The 18,266-nt window shown below is 38.5% G+C and overlaps 2 protein-coding genes across 4 annotated transcripts; both read left to right on the forward strand.

Annotated features, from left to right (window-relative positions):
• The first annotated feature begins 2,948 nt into the window (after positions 1–2,948).
• Positions 2,949–8,823, forward strand: LOC113730563 (protein RDM16). 3 transcript variants are annotated; one of them, XM_027255306.2, is made up of 6 exons: positions 2,949–3,777; positions 5,199–5,483; positions 5,922–6,377; positions 6,495–6,689; positions 6,784–6,944; positions 7,582–8,823. In XM_027255306.2, exons 1-6 carry the CDS (start codon positions 3,127–3,129, stop codon positions 8,462–8,464), a joined length of 2,631 nt encoding a protein of 876 aa, XP_027111107.1. In that variant the 5' UTR covers positions 2,949–3,126; the 3' UTR covers positions 8,465–8,823. The 3 variants fall into 3 exon arrangements, with proteins under 3 accessions (XP_027111107.1, XP_071934659.1, XP_027111109.1); XM_072078558.1 differs by lacking the exon at positions 2,949–3,777 and having other exon boundaries at positions 5,199–5,282; positions 5,360–5,483; XM_027255308.2 differs by lacking the exon at positions 2,949–3,777 and having other exon boundaries at positions 5,199–5,282; positions 5,365–5,483.
• A 6,205-nt stretch (positions 8,824–15,028) lies between these two features.
• On the forward strand, positions 15,029–17,971 carry LOC113730564 (ABC transporter G family member 6-like). The gene has a single exon (XM_027255310.2). It carries the CDS (start codon positions 15,429–15,431, stop codon positions 17,706–17,708), a length of 2,280 nt encoding a protein of 759 aa, XP_027111111.1. The 5' UTR covers positions 15,029–15,428; the 3' UTR covers positions 17,709–17,971.
• Positions 17,972–18,266: the final 295 nt, after the last annotated feature.

Raw genomic sequence — 18,266 nt, forward strand, 5'->3', positions numbered from 1 at the left:
TTAAAAGAAAAATATATATATGAGGAAAAGAATAAATAGTTAAATAGAAAAAACAGTGGTTTGAATTATTGGTTAATAATAGATGAGAGAGTTTTAATATTTGATAGAGTTTTTCAATGAGTTGACAATTAATAAAAGGCATTATTGTCTCTTTATCACAACAAGGGAGGTCTCTGTAATTATGTAAACTTCAAGGGAGTCGAGTGAAATTGTCGAAAACTTCAGGGAGGTTTCTTAAATTATCCCTATTTTTTATATGAAAACCATTGCATAATAACCCATAGATTGTAAAAATTGTAAAATTCTCATGACGTGTATTGTTTAGACAATTGGCAAATTACACCTACATCTAACCTATTATATATAATTTTTATTGATACAAGAATTAATGACTAACCTATACTCACTGATTTATAACTTACCACCAATCTGCCGTCTAATTGGAGATGACACACCGTGATCATGCCATGAAAAGTGTTGGTCATCAGTAGGAATAAAATTGCCACGAATAAACTGAGAATAAGAAAAAAAAAATTACGTAATGTAAGATAGACTAAATGCAATATTGGAGAGCAAATCTAGTGTAAGTATTTACTTGTATCTTTATTGACTTTGTTCAGAAATTCCAGTGATTTATTTCCTAAGCACAGAATCTTCAACAATGTACATTTTTGAGTGATTATAATTGCAAAAACAATCTAAAAATGTTGACGATGATAGTAACTTGTTACATTAGAGTTTAAGTTATGACATACAAAGTATTATGCTGTGACACAAATTTTGACTGCAATCCAGCCATTTAGATGTCTTACCCCACTCGTGCTGTAGCAGCGGGAGCCAGTCCAACCATGGGAGTTTATCCTTTCAGCAGGCTTTGAAACCAGCTGTGCAGTCATCTAAACGAATAAAAGTAAAAGTATTATTAATTCAACAAGTTCATCCATGATAAATTAAAAGTACGAAACAAAGACAAAAGGTACAACTACTAAAAATCTGAAATTTTTAAAAATTGAAAACAAATGCATCAAATCAGAGGAGTTAATCCTTCTCGCAGGCTCTGAAGCCAATCGTGCAGACATCTATACGAATAAAAGTCAAAGAAAGTAAACAACTTGATTCATCATTCAAGGTGAACTTTAATACAACAGAAATAGTTCAACAAGTTCATTCATGATCAAGGTGAACTTTAATACAACAGAAATAGTTCAACAAGTTCATTCATGACAAACTAAAAGCATCAAACAATGTTAAAAAATGTACTACTACTGAGAATCTAAAGTTGGAAAAAAAAAGCATTAACTAAAAGTTTAAGAATATCATTTAAGAATACACATGAAAATTTGCAAAATTTACACGAATCAATTTTACTTCCAATCTATAATTAAAGTGCCCTCTAGTACACTCTAGAATGTGGAAAACAAGTAGTACAATCAATCATACTCCTTATAAAAAGTTTCTTAGAGAAGCTTGCCATTCAACAATTGATTGCATTAACAGCGCTATACCTAGAGAGACACTGCAAATGAACAGGATATACGAATGAATGTAGAAGATATATCTAGTAAAAGAAACAATCAGTGAACAATGTAGAACGATAAAGCCATAAATTGGTATCTAATGTATCATACTCAAACTCCAAGAAGAAGCTGTGAGGATGATAAAACTTCATTAATGGTAAATATCACAAAATCAATTGATTTAGGTAGGATTTGTAATACTATTAACCATATACCTAAGCAGATCTATGCACCAAACCAGGTAATTTCTTGAGAATGTAAGCCATCTTACCTACATGCAATAAATTAACACGGTTAACTTTTGCAATCAACTAAAGTTACAGTAGTCTCTTTTCATTTCTGTTTACAAGGAAGTTACAGTCTTTTCTGCTGACAATCTTTACTTTTCAGCTGTTAGTCATCTTACGATTCACAGGGGATGGATCCATAAGGATTAACTTATCCCAATCACAAAAAGACGGATTTATTGATCCTCAAAATTAAGCTATTTTCTATTGGATAGACCAATATAGAGCTTTGAACAAGATATCAACACATTCTAGCCACATTGACAAATTGAACAGAGCGTCCCTGCAAGCATCCAATTATGCACTCCATTACTTGCTCCTAACTTTGCTTTTGACCACCATGAACACGTAAATGCATGCATATTCACCAACATATAGAGAGAGAGAGAGAGCAAGGACACAACAATTGGCAATGACAAGCATAATCGAAGAACTCGCAGACAGCAATAATGACCATCACAAAGAAAAGGACTCATTCAAGAATCAAGAACAAAGAAAAGACCGACACTTGCAATGATGCGTTTGGAGGAGCCTGAATTCAAATTGAAGTATAATTAATTAGTACTACTTAGGAAATGGACTGGATAGAAATAAATAAATTTGTACCGGAGGGTTGACCAAAACCTATCCGCTATAGTGTAGAGGTTTTAATCCACAATTATTTAAGGGGAAACAAGTTAAGCGTTAAAATTGCATAATCTGGGGGTCGATAAAATTCCGAGAAGTTTGTTTTGCAAGTTTATCAAATTCAATCCAATCTTTTCCAGCTCAATTGCATTTCTAGGGTTCTTTCTTTCTTATTTGTCATTTTCCTTTTCTTTTGGGGAATCTAAAAGCCCAAAAAAAAAGAAGAGGGCACGAAAATAAGTACTATAACCACTGGGCCAATGGTTCAGTGCCCACCAGGGAGGGACTTAAGTCACTCCTTGGGCTGTAGGTTGAGGGTTCAAACCTCACCTGCAGCGAAAAAAATCTAAGAATTGTGCCATAACACTCCCTTGGTCTAGTTGGATCTGTATATCCACTAACCCCCATCACAGCCTCTTTAGGCTCCCCCTTCCCCTAGATTAGGATAGAGTAGGTTATACAAATGTATCGAAAAAAAAAAAAGAAAAGAAAATAAGTACTATATTGGACCCGACCCGTATTCAAATCTGCACCTCCCTAAACTCCGCGAGCAGAGCTCTGTCCCAGTTTACAACACAAGTCCCCAAAACCTAATCGTATCCACGAACTCTTCACTCTTTTACCCTGAATATCCCTGACCCATCCCTGCAGAAACGAATCAGGGAGAGAGTCGGCGGCCAGGACCCTAGAAGGCGATGGATCGGAGACGCCGGGATTCTGATCACGATCGAGACCCCCACAAACATCACCGAAGTTCTAAAGATAAGTCCAGAGACGCAGCCGATGACGACCGCCGCCACCACAGTCATCGTCGTTCAAAGCACCGCGATGAAGATGATGACCGGAATAGATCCGAACGGAGATCGTCGCGAGAGTATTCTTTGGATAGAGATAAGTCAGTTGAGCCGAGGAATGAGGAGAGGTCTGATGATCGCCGTAAGCGGGAGAAGTCCTATGAGAGGGAGGATTCAGTGGAGAGGAAGCACACTAAGAGGAAAGAGAGAGGGGAGAGTGAGGAGTATGGGGAGAGAGATTATGATGGAGGAACCAAAAGAACTAGGGTTTTGGAGGAGAGGAAGGAGAAGAGAAGGCTTGAGGACGATATGAATGGAAGAGAGAAAGAAGAGAAGAAAGAGCGGCGGAGATTCGAGGATGCTGTAGAAGGGAAGGAAGGTAGGGAGGAAAGGAGAGAGAGGAGGAGGTTTGAGGATAAGGTGAAGAAAGAGCAAGAAGGGATGGAAGTTGAAAGGATAGAAGGGAGGTTTGAAGAGAGAGTTGGAAAGAAAGAGCCGAAAGATGAGCTCCCCGATAATGGCGATCTCGGTGCTGGTGATTCTGTTGCTAACGTAAGTTCCCTCCCTTCTTTACACCTTATCTTGCACTGATGCGTTTGCTTTGTTACTACTGCCTGAGTGGTGTTGTTTTATGATTGTAGTCCCTGGTTTTATTTGGAACATGTATGCTGAATTGAGTTTCGAGTTTTTTGGACTTTTGGTGTTGAATATGTGAATCGTGATCTTCTATCTTATGGTTTTCAATGAAGATATGTTTGTTGCTCATCTTAAAATAGCTAAAAGAATTATAAAATTATTTATTGTAATTGGATATCACTGGTGCATGGGTATGGGTGTTTAATCTTATAGGCCTTCTGTTCTAGAAATCCATAGCAAGTTTGAGTAGCAAACTTTTTGAAACTTGATGAAATCCATAATTATGTGCTTAATGTGAATGTAAAGGTGTGCTCGTGGAGATGGACTTGTTTTATTTTGGGTATCTGGTTGATAATGTCTGCCTTTTCACTACATCTTCACGCTGTACTCTACTAATTACAAGTTTGGAAAGCCTCTTTGTGAGTGACGCCATCCATCTGAATTTTAGGCTTGATTTAGGAAATGACTTAGTGTTAACTCCTTCAATCAGAAAAGAGAGAAAATGGAAGAGATTTCCCATTTATTGACTGTTAAATTAGCCCAAAATGTGGTGGAGGAAATGATTGAGTTGCTGCTAGTGAATTTACTCCTGTGAATTTTGTTAATCTGATTTATGTCCGTTTCCCAACTCTCGTAGCATCTAGTCTTTCCTCTGCAACATCAGCTGCTTTCTCTTTCTTATTAAGATCTAGTGTATCCAACCTAATAAAAGTGAGGAGCGAGAGATGATCGGGTCTCCATAGATTGCTAGTAAAACAAAACTGATCCTGGAACATTTTTCGTTGGCTCTCAACCTGGACTTCTCGAAAAATAGCTAGTGTCATTAGCTAAGATTTATTACTGTGCTCACTTAGCAGAAAAGCAAAAGATTGTGATGGTGGTGTAAGAAGGTCTTTGTAATGACTGTGAAGGATGGTAGACAAGCTGAGGGTATCTACTTTGTGGCAACTTTTATTATTTTTATTTTTATTTTTTTGTGGTTTCATGAATTCTCTGCTTGCTAGTCGTACTACTTCGGCTTGTTTCTTCTGTTTTTGTCATTTTTATGAACTGTATTGTGTATTCACATCTTTTTTGCATACGAACTATGTATGTAGGATATTATTTTCTGTTTGCTAGTCGTACTACTTCGGCTTGTTTCTTCTGTTTTTGTCATTTTTATGAACTGTATTGTGTATTCACATCTTTTTTGCATACGAACTATGTATGTAGGATATTATTTTCTTAAGCAATTATTCCCTTGCCTACTGGGTGAAAAATATATATTGCGTTGGCTGTTGTTTGTAATGTCGTGGTTCGTACTTTAATTTCTGAATTGACTTTTTTTTATCGTACAGGGTGGTGCAATGGAATCATTTGAGATGACATCGACCACTTTGCCTGAATCCCATTTGTATCATAATCATTCTCCTGCTACCAAGGTATCTTCAATTTCTACCACAAATGAAAATAAGGGAGTTAATATTAACAGATCTCATGAGGTTCCTGGGAAATCCAGTACAGATGGAACAGCTTCAGACGCTGGAAAGCTTGGGGGCTTGTCTCGTGATGCTTTAGATAAAGCAAAAAGAGCTCTTAAGATGCAGAAGGAGCTTGCAGAAAAGCTTAGGAAGATCCCTTTGGTGAGTAGCTATGAATCTTGCCATGTGTTTAGTTTACGGTTTTCATAGAATATATCGTATTTTATGTTTTTCTGCACTGTCAAAGCATTCAACGACAATACATGTTTGGTGCATTTTGGAGACTTGTTCATTGAATAGGAATTGGTTGAATTAATAGATTAGTAATGAAAGGATTATGTGAGTCCTGAATTACATGACATTGTCAATTTTAATTAGGATGGTTTAAAAAGTGGACCACAGAAGTGAGTGCTGTTCTCTTGATAATTCAGAGGTTTCTCTCTCTCACACACACAGAGGCACACAAATATAATTTAAAAGGTTTACAAACAGTTGCGAGAGAGGGCAGGAAAGGTGTCATTCTTGGCTATAAAAGAATTCATATAATCTACTGATGTTTATTGGGTATCGGCTTTAAACAATTTCAATTTCTTTATGTAGTTAAACAAGGCTACTGGGGCAACTAGAGAGAGTACTCCGCAGTTGGGACCAAATGAGGGTCACATAGCTCCTTCTAGTAGTTCAGGAATACTTCCAACTCCTGCTGCATCGGTAAGATCTTCTAGCATGGTAACATCTGGAGCAACGCCGAATGCTTCAACTTTACCTGCTGCTGCAGCTGCTTCAATTGGTTTGCCTCATCTTCCTGGACTCAATCATGAGAGATTTGAAGCTGTTAAAAAAGCCCAAGAGCTTGCTGCTAAAATGGGATTTCGACAGGATCCAGAATTTGCTCCTCTTATTAATATGTTCCCTGGACAGATGCCACCAGAGGTTTCAATCCAGCCAAAGCCTGCCAAAGCACCCGTGCTACGTTTGGATGCTTTGGGAAGGGAAATAGATGAACATGGGAATGTAGTTAATGTGCCTAAAGTAAATAGTTTGAGTACACTGAAGGTATGTTATGTGCTCCGATCTTGGGTGATGATCACTTGTCAGTTCTTTTATTTTTGATTTAACACCGAATCCTTAAAAGGTTTCTGCATTTAATCTATGCAATTTGGGTCTTTCCAGGTCAACATCAACAAGCAGAAAAAAGAAGCTTTCCAGATTCTGAAACCTGAGTTGGAAGTTGATCCTGAGAAAAATCCTCATTTTGATCCAAGTATGGGTATTAACAAAAATAAGATTTTGAGGCCCAAGAGAATGACTTTCCAGTTTGTGGAGGAAGGCAAATGGTCGAAAGATGCAGAGATAATTAAGTTAAAGGTAATCCTTCTTAGCTGCCTGGCTTGTTTCTGTTGTTAATTTCCTCCATGAGTTTGAATCGAGTTCTCATTCTTTTTGTGATTTGATGTTGTAGAGTCAATTTGGAGAAGCTCGAGCAAAAGAGTTGAAGGCAAAGCAAGCACAGTTGGCTAAGGCCAAGGCTGAGCCTGATATAAATCCTAATCTGATTGAAGTGTCAGAGAGGGTGATAATCAAGGAGAAGCAGAAAGAAACTATTCCAGAAACTGAGTGGTGGTGAGTTGAAAGTTCTGACTGCATGACTTCGATACCTTCTAAAATCTTGTTTTTGTTGGTACCGTTTTTCCTAATTGGAAAAATAGGATTTGCTGGTATTTTTATTGTGGAGTTTGGTTATTTTGTACTCTGTTTTTTGACTTTGGGGCTTTTTTCTGCCTCACCATTTTTGTATCCAGCATGTATTAGTTGGTTCGAATTTTGAGGTACTTAATACGCCTAGAGGAGCTGAACTATGTGGAAATTTTACATTTTCTTTTTTAAAGTCATAAGCTTCAATGATGGTGGTGATGCAGAATAACTGTTCTATAAATTTCTTCATCTCTGCGTACAATTACCTAGAAAAGGAAAATCAGTAGTTGGAACCTCTTAAAGACATTGAATTTTTTTTTTGGGGTGGGAATCCGCTGGGGGAATAATGCTACCTTCCTTTTGTTTTATTTGCATATCTGAAGGTGGTTGGAAATGGGCATTCCAACTGTATCAATTCTGTATAAATATCAGAGAAAGAATTAATATACTGGGAAAAATTGCAACTTCAGGTTGTTTGCTTCTTTTTGTTCTGGTTTTGTTATGTTGTTAGAGTTCTTATCTTTCATCTTTGCCTCATGCTGAAATTGCTTGCTTAAATTGCTAGGGATGTGCCTATTCTACAGTCTGGTAGTTATGGCCACACCAGTGATGGTAACTTACCAATGGAGAAACTCAAAATGGAGAAAATCACCATCTACGTTGAACACCCTCGTCCAATTGAGCCTCCTGCTGAACCAACACCGCCCCCACCTCAACCTTTAAAGCTAACAAAGAAGGAGCAGAAGAAACTTCGCACCCAGCGGCGTCTGGCAAGGGAGAAAGATAAACAGGAGATGATTAGGCAAGGCCTCCTAGAGCCTCCAAAACCGAAAGTTAAAATGAGCAATCTCATGAAAGTTCTAGGATCGGAAGCTACCCAAGATCCTACCAAACTTGAAATGGAAATCAGAAGTGCTGCAGCTGAGCGCGAACAAGCTCATATCGACAGAAACATTGCACGTAAACTCACTCCTGCTGAGCGTCGTGAAAAGAAAGAGAGGAAGCTTTTTGATGACCCAGATAAGGCAGAGATAATAGTCTCTGTTTACAAAGTTAATTATCTGTCACATCCACAAGCTCGTTTTAAGGTTGATGCTAATGCTCATGAGAACCGATTGACTGGATGTGCTGTAATTTCTGATGGTATCAGTGTTGTGGTCGTGGAAGGTTGCCCCAAATCAATCAAGAGATATGGGAAGCTTATGCTAAGGCGCATAGATTGGGCAGCAGCGGTGAAAAATGAAGGGGAAGATGAAGATGAAGACGATGGTGAAACACCTGCTAACAAGTGCATGTTGGTGTGGCAAGGTAGTGTTGTTAAACCAAGTTTTAATAGGTTTTCTATTCATGAATGCCGGACTGAGGCTGCAGCTCGCAAGATTTTTTCTGATGCTGGGGTTTCTCACTATTGGGATCTCGCGGTGAACTTCACAGAGGATCAAATTTAATCTGAGGGTCTCTTTTTGGCTAGTTGATGGTTCCATTCTTGGTTCTCTCTTATTGTCTGAGTTGAGCTGTTTACTAGGATTGTGTCCTTTAATTGCACAGGATTGAGCTTAACTAGCGGTGACATGCAGAGTTATTATGCCAAGTTTAATGATGTTTGGTGACTTATAGACGATTAAGCCTTGCTGGTAGTTGTATTTCTCTTGCAATATCTTGTTTGTTCTATTATGGAAGTATCATTGTTGAAAATACATGATTTGGATGCATTATTTTTGGGGGGAAGGTTACATTAATGTTGCTTTTGGTTGCCTATCTGCCCACGTCCATTGAATGTACAATTTAATATTTGTGCGTTTTGTCAGTCTGATCTCTTCTAGCATTCAATTTTGCTTGTCACTGTTTCCCCCCCATTATTCCTGTGAATCTTTGAAACTTGTAAATAGGCAGAATTTCTTCAGTATTCCAGTCGGAGTAGGTGCCATTATACAGCGGGGAAGCCTTAATCAATAGGAGTGTTGTGCATGTGCATGCTTTCGTCCAAGCGCACGTCTTTTGCTGATTTTGGGAAAGGGCGTAGCAGTTACGCAAAATCTTCTGTTAGTATTTTGTAGTATCTTGTCTACTCGTTATTACTTAATGACAACTGCAATGTTACTGCTGGGAGAGAGGATGAAAATGAGGGAGTTCTTGTGCTTGGGTTTATCACGGTTTCTTGCTGGCAAGGTAAAAGGAGGAGCATGATTCATGTGGAATGAATTCCCTTGACGAATGTTGGTATGTTTGTATTGTATGGGCCAGTGAAGGACCTACCGGTGATCTTTCTAGGCCAAGGAGAAGTACCTTTGTGGCCGAGTGGAAGTTTTTTGTTGTGGTAGAGCAAGTGGTCCTTGAATGGGATTCAATTCTTTTGGTCGGTGTTGTTTTAACTTACGGGCTGTCCAAAAGCCTAAAATTACTGTTGTGAAAAGCTCCTTGGATCAACGACTGATTCCATTAGTTATTCGGGGAAAGGGGAAAAAGAAAGGTTTTATTTAGTCATTATCTTACAAATTGAATGAGGTATTTCACGAATTTCATTGTCAAAGTCCTATCATACGTAAAAGCTTCACATGATGTGAATAGACATTGCATCACAAGAAACAGCAATGGTTTTTTTGGAGCAAATGTTTTGGGCAAATGCACGGTCGTCGTTTAAAAATATTCACTGCAATATGCAGTTACGTTTCGAGTTAGGATGAAGGGTGTGTGTTTTGAGGCCCCCTTTTCCCTTTCACTGAAATCTGAATTCATATGGCATCGAGATGGTAGGCTCCAAGAGTTCCAATTCTGCCTGCATGTGCAACAAAGAATTCACCGGATAAACGAAAGTAGCTTCTCTCGGTCTGTTACATTCGAGGGAATCAACATTCCTTTCCTCTTGTCAGAGTTTGAGAAGACAAATTACTCCTGAACGAATGAAAAGGCAAACAGATGTTTCTATTGCATGGTGGGATTAATCTTATGCGACAATCAACTTTTAAACAGTAACGAGTTTAGGGTGAACTTTTTTACATATCAATAATCTTTGTCCAGTTAAAGTTTGTATAGTCGCAATTTATGCCGACCTGAGTTTTGCCATTAAGTCAAAATTTATGATTGCCTGGTGAATTAACGCACGGGCACTCAATACTCAAATTTTAGATAATTACAGATTGGCAAAAGGATAACATTTTGAGCTCCAAAAACTCGTCGTCAAAGTGAGAAACTCCCATATGGGTTTTGTTGGAGAAAGAAAAAACAAAGAAGCACCCCCAAGAAAATGGGAGACTTCGACCCAAGGAGTCGAATTTGTGATCAGGTACAGCCATTCCCACTTCCCAGTCCTTGATTGCTTATTTGCTCAAGGCTCAAGCAAGCACAATTCATGACCTTCAATTCTTCTAGATTGACTTGGGTTTTAGATGCCGTTTGCTTTGCAGGTGAGTTAGCTAGCAATTTGGTAGGACCTGACCAGGCCAGACCGCCCTGCAGTCTATAATATCTGCATTAACCGCCGACCTTTTACGTACCAAAAAGTGCAGAAGGAAGAAAATTCAATAACTTTGTAGTGCTGGCCTTTAGTTCTTCATGCTTCCTTAGTCATAATTAATCGTTATTCTGATTTCTTAGACTGTATTAAATGCAGACAATTAAATTAGCACCGTATAGCACGATGAACTCACCCCCAAAGTATAAAAACAGACTGATCCTAGTACTGCTCCCCAAAATGCTGGCAGATTGTGAAATGCCGGGTTAAGTTGATTTTTGTGTATCACTTGCTAAGTAATTTACTGGTCCTATTTGCGTTAAGGGATCAAAGAAAGAGTTTAATTTTAGTGTAAGCTCCTCGTAAGATTACCTATGAACTCTAGCGCGAGACTTTAGTTCCTGAAACTATTTTCGGGTATCGGAATTTTCAAGCTCAACTTGAGAGAGGGAGAGTTGGACTAACATTATCTTTTCACTAATCAAAAGCTCTCTTTTACTTCATTTAAATCAGAGGCAACTTTCAGTTCATACTTAATGTCGTTGATATTGAGTCAGGATGTATTTGAATGAGGTAGAAATACATGTCGATGTCTATACAGAAAATCTTGGTGTGGGCTTTACCACTTTCTGCATTTGATTGAAGTAGATTTTCCTGTTACTGTTATTTTCTTTAAACTTCTGGTCAGTTCATCTAATGCAAAATTTCTCAGATAGAGACAGTGTCAAAGTTTGTGCCTAATTGTTTGGATGATGTCAAAGTTTGTGTCCTAAAAGAACTCTTAACAACTAAAGCATAGTTCAGGCAGCACAGGCATTTGTCACGTAGCAGTGTAGAATTGGTAAAACTTAATTATATCCATAAGAGGGGTATTAAATGTATTAATTTGCAAAACAAAAGCAAGTAGGAAACTGCTAAATTTGGGCAACTGCTATTTTGGCAATGAAAGGGTGGGATACTTTGCAGTTTCTATGGGTAACTTGTAAGATACTAAAAAGCAACTTTTTGATGGATAAAGATATACTGTAACAAAGAAGTTAAATCAGATAATCTATGGTTTAGGTATTTGGTTATTCACAAAAGCCATTGACTTGCAGTTTGTTGATTACTTGCCGTTTTTAAGTTAGGCTAATTAAGTTAATTGGATCGGCTGTCAGATTATCAAAAGATGCCAAAAAAAAATCTGCAACTTGTAAGTGTATGATAAAAAAAATACAGAGATTCTATTTTTTAAAAAAAAAAATTTTCCAACAAGGAAAGAGAGATAGGATTTAAAAGTGGGAGGGGGAAGGAGATTGAAGTTCAGGACTTCTAAATTCTGAGGTTTCAACCTATATAGAGATTCTAACTATAAAAGATATATTCAAATTCTCTTTATTTTTTTTGGTAAAACTTCCAAATTCTACTTCTCAAGAGGTTCTTTTTATACGATAAGGGGTCTCATAAGTTGAATTTTGCTTAATTCGAATCAATTTCTGTAACTTTTATAACTTTTAGGGTCCGTTTGTTTCGGGTGAAAATGTTTTCCAGGAAAATATTTTCCTAATTTTCTATGTTTGGTTGCACAAAAGTTACTGAAAACATTTTCCTATGTAAAATATTTTCACTCATCTTATGGAAAACAACTTCCCTTCCAGACTTACTGAAGTTGTTTTCCGAAATGCATGCATCCCGCCTGTAGTATGTTCCAAACTTACTGAAAACATCTTGTAGTATGTTTTTTTTTTTTTTAGTGTAAACAGGAGAACTCGAACCCAAGACCTCTTTCTTACACTCCCTCCCCCGTACCACCCAACCCTCCCCCTAGTATATTCAAAATAAAAAAAAACCTCATCCTGCTCATCCTATGCTAGTAATTAATTATGTATAATAGGGACATTCTTTTCTAGAGAAACTTTCAGTAGTGAAAGTGCAAGATATATGTCACAATAAGCATTGCATGTGATTGATATTTGACACTAAATGGCCAGCAATTTGTTTATTACTTAAGGAGATATTTTTTATTCATATATACCTTTCTCCAAGATTTTTTAAAGTTAAACAATGAGATAAATTTTCTTATTTTGCATGGGAAGAAGTATGTAGTTATAATGTGTAGAAAGTAAAGATAGAGATAAAAGTGAAAATATTTCAAAAGTTAAACAAACACCAGAAAATGAAGTAAGAAAATATTTTCAATAAGCTAACCAAACACCTGAAAATGATGAAAGGGAAATGATTTTCATGGAAAATTACTTCCATGGAAAATATTTTCCCAAGGAAAACATTTTACTTCCAACCAAACAGACCCTTAATGTAAATTCGTATAATTTGAGATTAAATTTAAATTTATCAACTCATACAACTAAACTTATAATTACACTAAAACTCTACGCACTAAATATAATAAAAATTACATGATTTGGTTTGAATTGGATGGAATTCAACTTATGAGGCCTTTAATCCCCTTTTTATATTTCACCAAATGCCAACAGGGACTCGTAATATCCAGAAATGCCCCTAGTACTCAAGAACATTTCAAACTTTACAACTAATATCTTATGAAGTAATATCAATCTTACAATTTTTTTTAATTGCTTTTCTTTTCTAAATTTTTACTAGTTCAGATAGCAGAAAAGCGTGCGCGCGCACACATATATATATATATATATATATGTTTTGTTTGCGTAAATCCATTCTGATAGCACTTCAAAGAAAGGAAGGAGTAAGAACAAGATTCATCAAAGCTAGACATGATCAGGTAACCTTCATTCTAGAATCGAGCTTATCTTTAAGCCTTCACTTTAAAATCGAGCTTAACTTTAACCAAGCTTGGAGATTTTACTGGCTATGGCTATTACTTTTAGTTTAGGTAGAACTTTGTTAAACTCGCTTTGCAAGACACATTTGTTATGATTCTTGGCTTCTATGATACGGGACAAAAATGAAACTTTTAATACAATATGTACAGGGAAAAAAAGAAAATCGTTGGTCCCCGTAACCTTGTCCAATGGAAAACAAAAGAATTACCATATCATTGTTATCTCAAGTACATGTACATTTTTTTTCCCCTCTCTCTCTATCTTTTGAATAAATTAACAACTGCAAGTAGAGTTAGATTTCATGTTGAACGGATTTTGTTCCATATGATATAATCCACAAATTTGGGAAGATAAATATGATATTTCTAGTCTTTCATAAACTGAAACAAGAAAAATAAAAGACGTGCGAAAGAACTCTGAGCAGATAACAAAAATCAATTAGTGTTTTTTTTTTTGTTTGGAAAACTATAAACATCACTTAAATCGTTTTGTTTGTGAAGAGTTGTTACATTACGTGCTGAGAAAAGAAATAAATGGGAATTGAACTCTTGGACTGGTCGGACCATTAATTAATGGCTATATAACTTCAACCATAAGACTTTGACCTTGGTTTTTGTCCAAATGCATGGTTTTGGTTTCACTTCTAAAATATTTGCGTCCTTTTGATGAAAATGAAATCAGTCGCCCTCCTTCGTTGATTATTCCGGTTTAATACGGTCCAGAGTTCGCCAACAATTTTGATTAACCGATGCAACTGTTTCCAAACTTAAAAATTTTCAAAACATTTTGCGTTAAACTTCAAATCCTCCATACTTATCATTGCCTATTGACGTTCAAGAAAGCTCTTTTGAAAAATTTAGTTTTGGCAACTTTATTTATTGTAATTTCTAATCCACCGGATATGAGGGGAATGATATATAGGCGCTATTAAAGCTTCTTCCACATATCTATTATGTGTTTTTTTTTTGGGGCCGTATTTAAGCTTGTTATTTTTTACCTAAAAAACAGTTCCGAGTGTGTCGGAAGAAACCCTCTGAAGTGAACCAGTACCTTTTCCGTTAAATGCTAATTATATATATATATGTATTACCTTCTAATTATTGTATTTTTTTTTAAAATTTTTTTTCTAATTGGGAAAGGGTAGAATTTATAAAAATAAAATAAATATTACTTAACGTGTTTGGACTCCTGAATCCTTGTCAAAAAAGGAAAGTAAAAAAAAAAAAAAAGGTTCTGGATTGTTACCTCGTCTAGAAGAAATTGCATAGCACACAATAATATTAATATTAATATTAATTTTGTGAACATATATATGTTCATTGCTTGTAACTTGGAGACCAAACTCCTCAGTAAATCTATACATTTCTATAGCAAACTCCAAACAGTAGATTACCATCCACACCTACCTTCTATGACACCAAAGGCAGCATGGATGGCATCATAAACAAAGAAAACAATCCCCAAATCCCACGTGGCATCACCCCACCAAATAGTAACCCTCCACGTACCCCACCCCCAAACTCCCTCCCTCCTGTAAAACCAGACGTGTAGATGAAAGATTAGGAGATTTAGGTCACCTCACCCATCCCACCCTCCCTCTCCCCACCCACAAACCCCTAACCCTATCCACAAGAAACAATTGAATTCTACCTCCATTCCTCCTTCAAGTAAAGTAAACTAGTAATTTATTCTTCCAAATTTTCCTCAAATCCCAACTATAAATCCACAGCACACCTGTTGACACAAATCAAGTCTACTCTACTCTCCAAACGTACGTATAAGTAAGCAACCCCATAAATGCATTTCCTACGTACCCCAACGCAGCCATACAACTCATTAAGAAAAGTTGGCTAAACCTTCAAAAAAGAAGGAAAAAAAAAAACACGCAGTCACACACTAGCCATTTTCTTAGGACAGTTTCTTAGCAGTACTGCTCATTTTCCTTTCTCACTTGCCAGTTTGCCTACTTATACTCCATAATGACGACCACCCATCAATCTTAGACAGCTCAAACATTTCTTCTATTCATCCCATATGTTTTCGCCTTCTCTATAATTGCTTCCCCATATTTATATTTATATATATATATATAGCTCGCTCTCTTTTACTCTCAGCGAATACATATATATATATACAGGGGAACTCTATATCTATTGCTAAATGTTAAGAGAAAAAATGTCGAAAATAGTTGCGGAAAACATATCGCCCGTAAGAGACTGCATGCCGACGTTTGATCGGAGGCAGACCGTGCAGATGACCGCTGCGGGCGCGTCTCCTTCGCCTACGCTTGGACAACTTCTGAAGCGCGTCGGCGATGCTCGCAAGGAAGCCACCGGTGACGAGACGCCCGTGCACCAGGTTCTCGACCTCAGCGACCCGGGCATGGAGCCCCGATCACTTCCCTTCGTGCTCTCCTTCACTAACCTGACCTACAGCGTCAAAATCAGCCGGAAAATGGGCCTGCCTGCTATATTCAGCCGCAGCCGCCACCATCTTCCTGCCACCACGACTGCAACCGAGCCTACTGACGGAGAGACCCTCTTCACGAAGACCAAAGTGCTCCTGAACGACATCTCCGGCGAGGCGCGTGACGGCGAAATCATGGCGGTGCTCGGCGCGTCTGGATCTGGAAAATCAACTCTCATCGATGCATTGGCCAATCGCATAGCCAAGGAGAGTTTGAAAGGAACCATCACTCTCAACGGCGAGCAGTTGGAGTCGAGGCTGCTCAAGGTCATTTCTGCTTACGTCATGCAGGACGATCTCCTCTACCCCATGCTCACCGTCGAGGAAACCTTGATGTTCGCGGCCGAGTTTCGCCTCCCACGAACGCTCTCGAAATCCAAGAAGCAAATGAGAGTTCAGGCCTTAATTGATCAACTAGGCCTCCGAAACGCCGCCAAGACGGTGATCGGAGACGAAGGCCACCGCGGCGTTTCTGGCGGGGAGCGGAGGAGAGTCTCCATCGGAATAGACATCATTCATGATCCTATAATCCTCTTCCTGGACGAGCCGACCTCGGGGCTGGACTCCACCAGTGCATTCATGGTGGTGAAAGTTTTGCAGAGGATTGCTCAGAGCGGAAGTATCGTCATCATGTCTATTCATCAGCCGAGCTATCGAATTCTCGGCCTGTTGGACAGGCTGATCTTTCTGTCCCGCGGGCACACTGTTTACAGCGGTCCTCCAACTAATCTGCCGCAATTTTTTTCTGATTTCGGCCATCCGATTCCTGAAAATGAGAATCGGACTGAATTTGCACTTGATCTGATTCGCGAGCTCGAGGGCTCCCCAGGAGGGACTAGAAGTTTGGTTGAATTCAACAGAACGTGGCAAAATATGAAGAGAGGTACTAATACTGCTGGTACGGGAAATGTGGAATCATCTCCAACGCATGGATTGTCATTGAAGGAAGCTATAAGTGCCAGTATTTCGAGGGGAAAATTGGTGTCAGGTGCTACAAACACTGATGCTAGTCCAACTTCCATGGTTCCTAGATATGCAAATCCATTTTGGATTGAAATGGCAGTTTTATCAAAAAGATCATTCACCAACTCGCGGCGGATGCCGGAGCTCTTTGGCATTAGGTGCGGAGCAGTTATGGTGACGGGGTTCATTTTGGCTACCATGTTTTGGCGATTGGACAACTCTCCCAAAGGGATTCAAGAAAGGCTAGGGTTTTTCGCCTTCGCCATGTCTACGACCTTCTATACTTGCGCCGATGCACTGCCAGTTTTCCTTCAGGAGAGGTACATTTTCATGAGGGAAACTGCTCACAACGCTTATAGAAGGATCTCCTATTGTCTCTCTCACGCATTGGTTTCCTTGCCTGCCCTTATTTTCCTCTCATTTGCATTTGCTGCAATTACCTTTTGGTCGGTGGGGCTGGACGGAGGGACTTCGGGGTTCTTTTTCTACTTCGCTATAATCTTGGCTTCCTTCTGGGCCGGCAATTCCTTCGTCACATTCCTGTCCGGAGTGGTCCCTCATGTGATGCTTGGCTACACCATTGTGGTGGCAATATTAGCATATTTCCTCCTCTTCAGCGGCTTCTTCATTAACCGGGACAGAATCCCCCCTTACTGGATATGGTTCCACTACATTTCCCTGGTGAAATATCCATACGAAGCCGTTTTGCAGAACGAATTCGACGATCCGGCGAAATGTTTCGTGAGGGGGATCCAGATATTCGACAGCACCCCGCTGGGAGCCGTGCCGGATTCGCTGAAGATAAAGCTGCTGGCGAGCATGAGCAACACCCTTGGCGTGAAAATCACGAGCTCCACGTGCGTGACCACCGGCGTGGACATATTGAAGCAGCAAGGAGTCACTGATCTCACCAAGTGGGCTTGCCTTTGGATCACCATTGCATGGGGATTCTTCTTTAGGATTCTGTTTTTCTTCTCTTTGTTACTGGGAAGCAAGAACAAGAGGCGGTAAGTTCCAAAATCCAAACGGCTACTAACGATCCAAGAAAATTGTAAAACTTGGTATGGCGGGAAATTTGCTATCTTGTATTTTTGGATATTTTTTTTTGTTTTTGAAAATTTTTTTTTGGGGCTTTTTGTGGAATGCACTCTAGTGGGTTTTCTTACTTTTGGTAGTTCTTTTTTTTTTTTTTTTAACTCTAATCCATGGAACTTGTTAGCTGTAAAACAGTTGGAAGATGTTATAATATACACATACTAGAATAATTTCCTCAATTTGGACTTTGGATGGATGTTGGTCAGCCTACGTTTTTGGCTCAACAATGCATGTGTTGGTGACCTACATCTTCAACGGTATACTATTAGCACATAGCTTTTGGTTACGTTAGGTCTCAAAATTTTGTTGACCTAATGACTCTTTCAATAGATATGATGAATGAATGAATGATGGTAGGCAGGTGGATAGGAAACACACGTTCTGCATGAATGAATTTGGCATAGATCTTTTTTGGCTTTTTGGGTACAAAAGAAATTGATGGTTGCATTCATGCTTCATACACAACTGGTGTTG

The sequence above is a fragment of the Coffea arabica genome, chromosome 2e (genome assembly GCF_036785885.1).
Source record: "Coffea arabica cultivar ET-39 chromosome 2e, Coffea Arabica ET-39 HiFi, whole genome shotgun sequence".
NCBI classification, from domain to species: Eukaryota; Viridiplantae; Streptophyta; class Magnoliopsida; order Gentianales; family Rubiaceae; genus Coffea; species Coffea arabica.

Bases quoted from the DNA above. Each gene is read 5' to 3' on its own strand.
- LOC113730564 (XM_027255310.2), top strand. From the start codon at position 15,429: ATGTTAAGAGAAAAAATGTCGAAAATAGTTGCGGAAAACATATCGCCC.
- LOC113730563 (XM_027255306.2), top strand. From the start codon at position 3,127: ATGGATCGGAGACGCCGGGATTCTGATCACGATCGAGACCCCCACAAA. The intron at 5,484-5,921 runs GTGAGTAGCTAT...TTCTTTATGTAG, and splicing joins AGCTTAGGAAGATCCCTTTG to TTAAACAAGGCTACTGGGGC. The intron at 6,378-6,494 runs GTATGTTATGTG...GGGTCTTTCCAG, and splicing joins ATAGTTTGAGTACACTGAAG to GTCAACATCAACAAGCAGAA.